This window comes from Octopus bimaculoides, chromosome 12, assembly GCF_046866305.1.
Source record: "Octopus bimaculoides isolate indiv1 chromosome 12, ASM4686630v1, whole genome shotgun sequence".
NCBI classification, from domain to species: Eukaryota; Metazoa; Mollusca; class Cephalopoda; order Octopoda; family Octopodidae; genus Octopus; species Octopus bimaculoides.
This window is the reverse complement of record NC_142939.1, coordinates 62,200,397-62,210,396: the sequence shown is the minus strand read 5'-3', so window position 1 is coordinate 62,210,396 and position 10,000 is coordinate 62,200,397. Positions and strand designations below refer to the sequence as shown.

Genomic DNA, 10,000 nt, shown 5'->3' with positions numbered 1-10,000 from the left:
TAATTCTTTATATATCTATATTCCATTCTATATATATAAACCTATCAGTTCATTGATTTTCCTAAAATCAGAAATTCATCATCATAGAGATACAAAAATGTGAATTGCTCAGACTCTAAAGACACTAGTGTTGGTCTGTGTTGGTAAGACTTGTATTATTTACTAAAACCAGTAAAAGGAGTACAGGGGAACTTGCAATGAGATAAATTAATGAGACAGCAGAGTTTTTACAGTCTCTAGTTTGCAGCCAATTTCTTTCTTTTTAACATAGAGAGTATAAAACTCTGCTGTTTCTCATTAATTTCTGTCAACATTTCCTTAAAGAAGGAATCTCTTTGAAACATTCAATTTTCCACTCCCCATGGCAAGTTCATCGTACTCTATTGACTTTACTGAAAATATAAATTGTTTAAAACACTGATACAAAGTAAATTAAAATCATAAATATATGTCAAACATTAAGTTATCATTTACAAGACAGAGAACAAATTCTGTTAGTAGAAAAATGACAGGAAAAAAACGCAATGTAGTTTTTGGTTTTTTTTAATTAGGTGTCTATCATGTTCAATAGAAAGTTAGTAAAACTGGATTTTGTCCAGAAATAGGATTAGAAATAAAATAGCAAAAAATTCTCTTCTGTTCTAGTCTATGCACATCACACACACACAACTCAGTTTGAATGTTAGCAATAATTAGTTCATAATACAAATGGAAAATATCACAATGATAAACTTTGTTAAATTCAGTTACCAAGTTATATTCAAACACATGAGGTGCCCCTGGTGGCTAACTGTTACAGAGGAGACAATCACTTGTAGATTAAATTGAGGCAGATTTGAAAATTTAGAAGTTACAATGAGTAAAGAAGGCATACAGAGTATAGAAATGTATTTATATTTTTTTTTACACATGACAAAGTTTTTAAAATTTCAAGTAGTTGGTAGCCATGTATAGCATTATTTCATCCTCCTTTGGAGTCATCAGCATGGCATAACTTGAGACATAAATTAAGCTAACTTCAACATTTCACAAAGTTAGACATTTCTTATGGAGAGAATATAGTTTATAATTTAAAAAGCATTCTTTATTGTAAAAAATCTTCAAGGGAGCATTATGACAAAAACAAACAAAACAAATCTGTTTTACAACAGACTGATTTTGAAACAAGCACTACAATCAGAAATGGTAGAATACCAAGATAATAAAACTTTCTCCTTACACTGAATGGTGTTAAAAAATTATTCATAGAATATATTTTAAGTGTCATCAACATGTTGAAAAGAATGCTTAAATATTTAGTAGTGATGATTTAGAACTGTGATGGTTAGAAGAAATAAGCTAAGAAGTCATTGTGACAAACACTTAAAGTATTAAAATGTTCACTAACAATGGATTATAAAACTATCAGTTGAATAATTGCTTCTAATATAGGCACAAAGTCCAGCAATTGTGAGAGGAAGGTGTAAGTCAATGCCATTGAATCCAGTACTTTTTACTGGTATTATATTCTATTGACCCACAGAGGAATAAAAAGCAAAGCTGACCTCAGCTGGATTTGAACTCAGAAGATAAAGAATTGAAAGAAATACTATAAAGTATTTTGTTTGATGCTCAATGATTCAGCTAATTCACTGCCATAATAATTACTTCTAATTTAAGCACAGGCCTGCAGTTTTGTGGGAAGGTGTTAGTTGATGCTGACAACTGCTATTTTATGGACCTCAGAGGAACAAAAGTCAAAGTTGACCTTGGTGGGATTTGAAATCAGAATGTAAAGAACTATTAATATCAACTGGCATTTTGTCAAGTGTTATCAATTCTGAGAATCCACAAAACACTTTATAATAATTTTGATAATAATTGTGTCAAATTTTAGCTCAAAACCAGAAATTTTAGGGTGAGAAGGAAACCTGATTACATAGAATTTAGCCCTTTTGACTGGTACTTTATTTTATTGACCCGAAAAGGGTGAAAGGCAAAGTTGACCTTGGTGGTATTTGAACTCAGAACATAAAGAGCCAGAAGAAATGTTGCTAGGTATTTTGCCCAATGTGCAAATGATTCTACTAGCTTGCCACCTTAATAATAATAATAACAATAATAATAATAATCCTTATTACTGGAAGCACAAGGTCTCAAATTTGGGGGAAGGGATTAAGTTGATTACATTGATCTCAATGTATAACTGGTACTTAATTGATCAACCCTGAAAGGATGAAAGGCAATGGATTTTGAACTCAGAATGTAAGCATTTCATCCAGCATGCTTACGAGTCTGCCAGCTCGCCACCTTAATAATAATGATAATAATAATAATAATAATAATAATAATAATAATAATAATAATAATAATAATAATGGTAGTAGTATTGTAGAAAAAAAAATTCAAACAGATTTCAAACAAAGTTTTTAGAAACATGAAAGGGCAAAAAAATCCCCTCTCTATTTATTTTTTTTTTCTGAAAGAGTTTTAATTCAGTGAATGAGTAATGAAGCAGATACAGAAGCAAACGAGAAAAACACTATAAGCATTACAAAAACTTCCATCGATAAAGAATGACAAATATTCTTATAATTGTCACTGCTGGATGAGAAATTGCCTAAATATGAATGAAGAGAAGCAATAGAGATTACCACCAAACAAAGCGTGTATTTTTGGACGTGCAACAGACTGACTTATTTGAAATGATGAAGGCAATATTTCGAAACAGAAATACTTCCGAGATGCAATATATATATATATATATATATATATATATATATATATATAATATGAAATAACCACTTAGTGATATAAAAATTAAAGTAAATGACAAATCCTTTTTTTTTTAAATAAACAAGTTTAATATGATGATGAGATTTAATAAATAAGATTTTAATTTAAAAACAGAATTTTAAGCGAAACCATATAAGATCCACAAATTGCCAGATAAGTATGTGTAAAAAGAAAGAAAACAAAAACAATAAGGAATAACTTAAAGATCCGCAAGATGTTTAATCCAGTGAGCAGACTGTATCCACAATGAGACTCCTTGACTGGAGAGCAAGCTAACTAAAAACCAGGCTGGTTGCAATACAATAAGGAAAAAAAAAAACAAAAAACAAAGCACTGTCGCATTTTAAGAGAAATCAACATGAGAAAGCCGGTTAAGCTCTGCCTTTTTTTTTGGTTCTTGTTTTGTTTATTATTCCTTTTTTTCAGTTTAGTTTTTACGTTAAATAGAAACCATACCTTTCTTTTTGTAAATTAATAACAGAGAAATGATAAGTGATACTTAGACCGAAGAAAAGGGCAAAAGTTGCCCACTAAGAAGGTTGCCTACTGAAGTGTGAGAGTTGCTCAAGTAGAAGCAAGAGAAATCATTCAAGCATGCAAAAGACAAACAGAAATCAGAGGTTATCAATCAACAGAATAAACTTGCTTTTTTTTTTAAAAAAAATGTTTTGAACACAACAAAATAACAAGCAGCTTAACTTTTGTGTGCAAGAAGCATCACAAGAGTACACTGGAGACCTCATGGGAATGGCTTAATGGAGGGATAAAATAGGATTCATTAAAAGAAATTTACTTTTTTTTTTTTTTGTCCTTAGTCTTTTCAATACTAATCAACATAAAACTGTCCCTGTTTCTACAACACAAATTACCTCTCTTAACCCTTTAGTATTCAGATTATCCAGTCAGATGTTATGCTTATTTGTTCACATTATTTTGTATTAATCGAGCTCTGAGATTTTTATGGTGTGATTGTTTATTTTTAGAATCATATTGGAGGGAAGGTATAAGTGGCTAGATTTGGCCAGTTTAAACATAAAAAAAGTAAAATATTTGGGCCTGATATGGCCTGTTTGAATGCTAAAGGGTTAAACTAATCTAAATTAAAACCTTTCATTAAAATTTCATGTTAATTGAAATTCCAAATACCAGCTTAATAATAAAGTTATTTTATTAAATGCTTCATTATTTTTCAAAACTACCTGAAACAAGGGCAGTGTATTTCTACAGAAATATGGTAGTAAAGAGATAAACTGATCTAAATTAAAACCTTCCATTAATATTTCATCTGTGCCCAACACCAGTTTAATACTGATGAAATTATTTTCCTAAATTTTCCATCATTTTCAAAATGAGTTATAGCAAAGGTAGTCCTATTTCAGCAAAAATATTGTAACAAAAAGGTTAAATTTAAAATTGGTGAACCACATCTGAAAAAGCTACATTGTCTAATGTTTCCATATCTTTTCAGAAGCATTAACAAACTAGTCAATATTTGTTTTCCTTTTCCTTCTCAATGATGCAGACTTGTTAATATTTTGAAACTGTTAAGTAGTATTAAAGCATAGTCACCATTCACAAATGAGTACAACTTGCTATCAAGTACCATGCTTTCACTAATTATTTTAGGGTGTTACCATAATGCTAATGCAAGTGAAGGCAATCAAGTCAGAATGTAGAAACTAATAGCCTAGTGAAAAAAAAGTTAATTCATAGAAGTGTTTTATAAGTAGGTTTATTTATAAAGCATGCTAATTGTAACTGATATAACTCCCACAAAGAATGGTTATCATAATGTGTACTGAAGACAAGAGTAGTTATGGTAGATTGCCTATGCATTTTGTTTTATTTATCTTTCACTATTAGGTGCATTGACCGAAAGCCTTGTGGGTGAATTTGGAAGATGGAAACTGACAAAGCACCTTACGTATGTGTGTGTATGTATACATATATATGTCAGTCTGGGTATATAGATATGTATACATGAGTATGTGTATAAATATATATATATGTATAATAATGTGTGTGTGTGTGTGTGCCTCATTGCCTTGACATCATACGATAGTTGTAAATGAGCATCACTGTCATACAAGCAGTGTTGCTTCCTGTCTTCTATGAAAACATGTCCAGCCACAGGGAAATATTACCGTACTTGGAAATAAATGAAGATTGGTGACAGGATGGGCATCTGACCATAGAAAATCTGTCCCAATAAATTCCATCTGATCTATGCAAGCATAGAAAAGTGGATGCTGAAAATGACGATGGTGACAGAACAAACTGAACAACCTTGACAAAATGAGATTCATAAAATTGTTTTGTTTCTGATGAGTGGATGTTACGTAACAACACTACACTAAGAAATGCCACTTACAGCACTAACTAACACCTGCTAAAGCACTTTATATATATATATATATATATATATATATATATTTTATTTATTTATTTATTTCTGTATAAGAGGTTAAGAAACTGTTTAAGGGAATATTAAATATCCAGTATTACTACTGGATGTGTACCTAATTATTCATAACCAAGTGCTTACTATTGCATGGCAATATCACAATTGAGTATTAGGTATGAGCTAGGGTAAATTAGAAATTTAACCAGGATTTATATGGCAAATAAGAAAATGGAGAGGATATACAATCGACAAATATCAGCCAATAAACATTCATTATATCTATTTATTAAATGATTACAAACAAGTGTGAGTGATACAAATTAACAAATTGAAATAAGTCAATGACTGCATAAAGAGATATACACACACACACATATATATATATGTGTATGTATATACGTATGTTTATAATCATTAAATAAATATATATAATTGAATGTTTACTGGCTGATGTTTGTCGATTGTATATCCTCTCCATTTTCTTATTTGCCCTATATATATATATATATATATATATACACACACACACATACATATGTATGTGTGTATGAGACTGATATGGTTGCACAGAGTAATCAGGTAAAATATTTAGGCACTTCTTAAGGACATCCTAAGCCCATCACCATTTCTCCTACCAGTGACAGGAGAGATTTCTCAAAGAAATGTTGAAACTTTGAAGTCAGTCAACCTTTGCATTGTATGTGTGTACATACATACATATATATATATATATATATATATATATATATATATAGGCATAGCTGTGTGGTAAGAAGCTTGCTTCCCAACCACATCGTTCTGGGTTCAGTCTCACTGCATGGCACCTTGAGCAAGTAGTTACTATAGGCTCATTTTTCTTAATAAATTCTAAAAGCAAGTAAGAAAAAGCATGTTAGTGAATCTACTCTAAGATATTGAAAAATGATTAAAGAATTTACTCTAACTTTGTATTAGATTTACTCTAATGGGGACAGACAGTCGCTTGGTTATATTGGATTAGCCAACCCATGACAGTCTCTCAGTCCGATCTCTTACTAATAGCCATGGGGATGGAAGTGTGTTTTTCTAGAATTCACCGTCTTGGAAATAATTCATTGGAGAGAAACAATAAATAAACTTACCATGATATCTTGCTTTTGCTACACATCATGAAATAAAGGCAGAGGAAAATTTGTTAGGGTCAAGGATTGTTTTCTTTTCAAAATATTAAGGAATGGTTTAAAAAAAAAAAAAACAATTTTGTTTAGAGAAAGCAGTTTCGAATGATTTGACTCATGATGGTCTGGAGATATGATTGCGAATATTCATATGGAACAAAAGGAAGCAAACACTGAGAAAGAAAAATATATATATATATTAAAACATAACAGGAAAAAAAAAAAAAAACTTCAGTAGGCAAAAATCAGGAGATGAAGAAATGCCTAAGCAATGAATTTGAGTAACTCTAAAGAATATTCAAAATAATTCAATACATGTTTGAAATTCTTAAAGAAACATTAACAGTTCAACCACCCCAGCTTTACTTTCCTATTTATTTATTTAGAAATATTGACACATCGGCACAGACATGGCTGTGTAGTTAAGAAGCTTGCTTTGCAACAAACCATGTAGGCTTGGGTTTAGTTCCACAGACTGGCACCTTGGGCAAATGTCTTCTACTATAGCTCAAGGCTGATTAATGTCCTGTGAGTGAATTTGGTAGATGGGAGCAGTGTGGAAGCTCATTATGTGTGTTTGTGTGTATATATATAAATATACATGTTCTCACAGATGTGTTTGTGTTTGCTCCCCACTGCTTGATAAGCAGTGTTAATTTATGTCCCCATAATTTTATAGTTTGGCAAAAGAAACTGACAGAATATGTACCAGACTTAAAACTTTAAGTACTGGTGTTCATCTGTGCAACTAAAAATGCTTCAATGCAATATCCCAGCATGGCCACAGTCCAATGATTAAAACCAGTGAAAAATGAACATCAACATATAGGCACAGGCATGGCTGTGTGGTAAGAAGCTTGCTTCCCAATCACATGATTCTGGGTTCAGCCCTACTGCATGGCACCTTGGGTATGTGTCTTCTACTATAGCCTCGGGCCAACCAAAGCCTTGTGAGTGTATTTGATAGATGAAAACTGAAAGAAGCCTGTTGTATATATCTATGTATGTCTTTGTGTCTGTTTGCTCCTCCCCATTCCCACTGCTTGACCAGTGATAGTGTGTTCGTATGCCTGCGATTTGGTGGTTCAGTGAAAGAGAAGACTGATGTAGTAAGCATCAGGCTTAAAAAAATAAAGATAAGTCCTGGGGTCAATTTGTTCAACTAAAACCCTTCAAAGCAGTGCCCCAGCAAGGCCACAGTCAAATGACCAAAACAAGTAAAAAAAAAAAAAAAAAAAAAAAGATACAGGTTACAGATATCTATTACTAATGAAAATTAAATTCGAATTGTGGCAGAATAAATGAGAAGATAAAAATGAAGAGTTAAGAAATCAAATGAAATAAAATACAAACAAGAAGTTTTCATCAGCCAATTATGCATTTGTACAACGATAAAGAAATAAAACTGTCCAGAATATATGACATACAATGTTTAAGGAAAATAACTATTTTACCAAATCAAAATGAATTGGAATATTCCTGACCCACACTCATGATGTAAGTAGAATTTAGAATATGAAGAAACAAAAGAAGTAACTCAGAATTCCAAAGAATCTCTGGAGGCACACAATCTGCACCATCTGCTTTGCTGGTCTTAGGTGGTTTAGCAGCAGTTGGTGCTTCATCGTAGATACTTTCACAAATTGGAATATTGGTAAGCAGCAGTGAGACTGATGTCACATACTCATCAATGTTCTTATTGTCCACATTTCCATATTTATATGGATCGGATAGAATTTATTTAAGCAGATTTTCTATGACTGGATGCCAGTCCTCACCTTTCTCCAAGTAAGGTAATATTTCCCCTTGACCAGATTGTTTTCAAAGAACATTGTAAACAAAGGACACTGGTTGCATAACAATGACACTCATTTACAACTATACTGTGATGTCAAGGCATGGAGAAAGTAACGTGTGCACAACACATACATGTACAACCTTCTTTCAGTTTCCATTGACCAGATCCACTGATAAGGTTTTGGTTGGCCTGGGGTTACAGTAGAAGACACTTTTATTTAGTCATTGACTAATATCACTTTGTCATCATCATATAATTATCAGTAGTTAGTTTGTTTTTTTTCTCCTGCATTAAAGATGTTAACAGTAACCTAGCCTGTTGTTTTCCATGTAAACACCTACAGTTGTTTGTACAGAAGTGTGGAGAGAAATGCCAGCAGTCTTGTCAGTGTCTCCTGTAATAAAAATCACCTGGGCTTTTCGTGCCATTAAAGCTATGTGGAATAAGTGATCCCCTGCTTGAAAAACAGGTATGGGTTAGAGAGAAAAAAGGCATCCAGCTGTAAAGCAATGTCTCAAATAACATATTCATCCAACCTATGAAAGTATGGAAAAATGGATGTAAGACAAAAAGACCCCCCCCCCATCACCGCCCACCAACCTTGAGTTATTTTTGTTTTCTGAACAATTCTATGCATCAGTAATTGTAGTCCTTAACTTGGTTAGTAGTGCACTCTTGTGAGTATTGTGAGTTCATAGTAACTGGGAAATGCCAGGAGGATACCAATGGAGAATTGGCGAAATGGTGAGAGCTCACAAGATTTTTCTTATATATAAAATATATAAATCAGGCACAATACTTATATTTTAAACACTTTCAAAAACACTTCTGTGAGAATGGAAACATAAGAGGAGATTGTGTTATCAGTGATCAGAAACTTGAGTAATGATGTGCCAAGGCCTAATATAATTTTATGATATATAAATATCTAAAAGGAAGCTGGATGGGATATAATTAAAAGAAAAAATTGGATAATAAACCACTGTGCAAATTAGCTTCTGTTTCATTAAAATAATTTGCTGTGTTTTCTTTTCCCAAAACACAGGTGGAGAGAGGTGTTGTAAAATACTATTCCATGAAAATGTAAGATGAGCTATGAAATACTGAGAACCATGATCTACACGAACAACTGTACACTCTTGTATATTTACTTTATAATTCTCTCATCCCTACTTCAGTAAGCACAGCAGAACTTATGTGCGTGCTTTACTGATGAGTTCATAAAAAGATGGAAACATGTTCACAGTTGTTTGCTGTATTTGGTAAAATAAAAACAATATGGATTTTTAACACAAGTACAAGACTGAATTTTAGGGAAGGATATAGTTGATTACTTTTACAGCAGTACTTCACTGGTACTTTATATTACTACCCTCAGCATGATGAGTTAAAATATAATAAGTCACTGGCTAATATAGTTTTTTTTTTAATAATATCTTAATAACTTCTTAATACTCCTTGCATTAAGTATTATCATGAACTATTTAATCACTCCATCAAATGACCAAGGTTCAAAACAACAAATGTTTTCACTCTTTAGAGCAGCCTAACTTAATATCATTTGTGGCAAATTGGAGGGTCCTTAAAGCATCAGATGAAATTCCTTGTATCTATTCAGGATTTTTGTTATGTAAAAACATTTCAAATATAAACTTTCTTCCTTCACATCATTGTTTTAACATTTATCTTATGTCTGGTCAAATAGGCCTGCTTCACTCTCTTAGATCTGTTGTCATCAAGTCTTTGAGATTAAATATCTAGAGATTTAATTTCACTATTTTAGTGCTTTGTCTTACTCGGTCTTTATCCATAGATCCATCCACGATTAAGATTAATCAGTGCTTCTTTAGCATGTTATTTACTGGC

The 10,000-nt window shown here is 32.0% G+C and overlaps 1 protein-coding gene across 38 annotated transcripts in view; it reads right to left on the bottom strand.

The window, feature by feature from the left end:
- The window catches only part of LOC128246976 (FERM domain-containing protein 5-like), a 256,956-nt gene that overhangs the window by 16,661 nt on the left and 230,295 nt on the right, over positions 1-10,000 (bottom strand). For 22 of the 38 annotated variants that reach the window (XR_016243867.1, XR_016243869.1, XM_089361140.1 and 19 more), the window contains one exon: positions 6,301-6,318. The exons of the other annotated variants lie outside the window; for them this stretch is intronic. Coding sequence is in view for 20 of the 22 variants with exons in the window: in XM_089361140.1 (XP_089217266.1) it covers positions 6,301-6,318 (18 nt within the window). In the remaining 2 variants the exon portion in view is untranslated. The remainder of the gene's footprint in view (positions 1-6,300; positions 6,319-10,000) is intronic. 38 annotated transcript variants of the gene reach the window in all.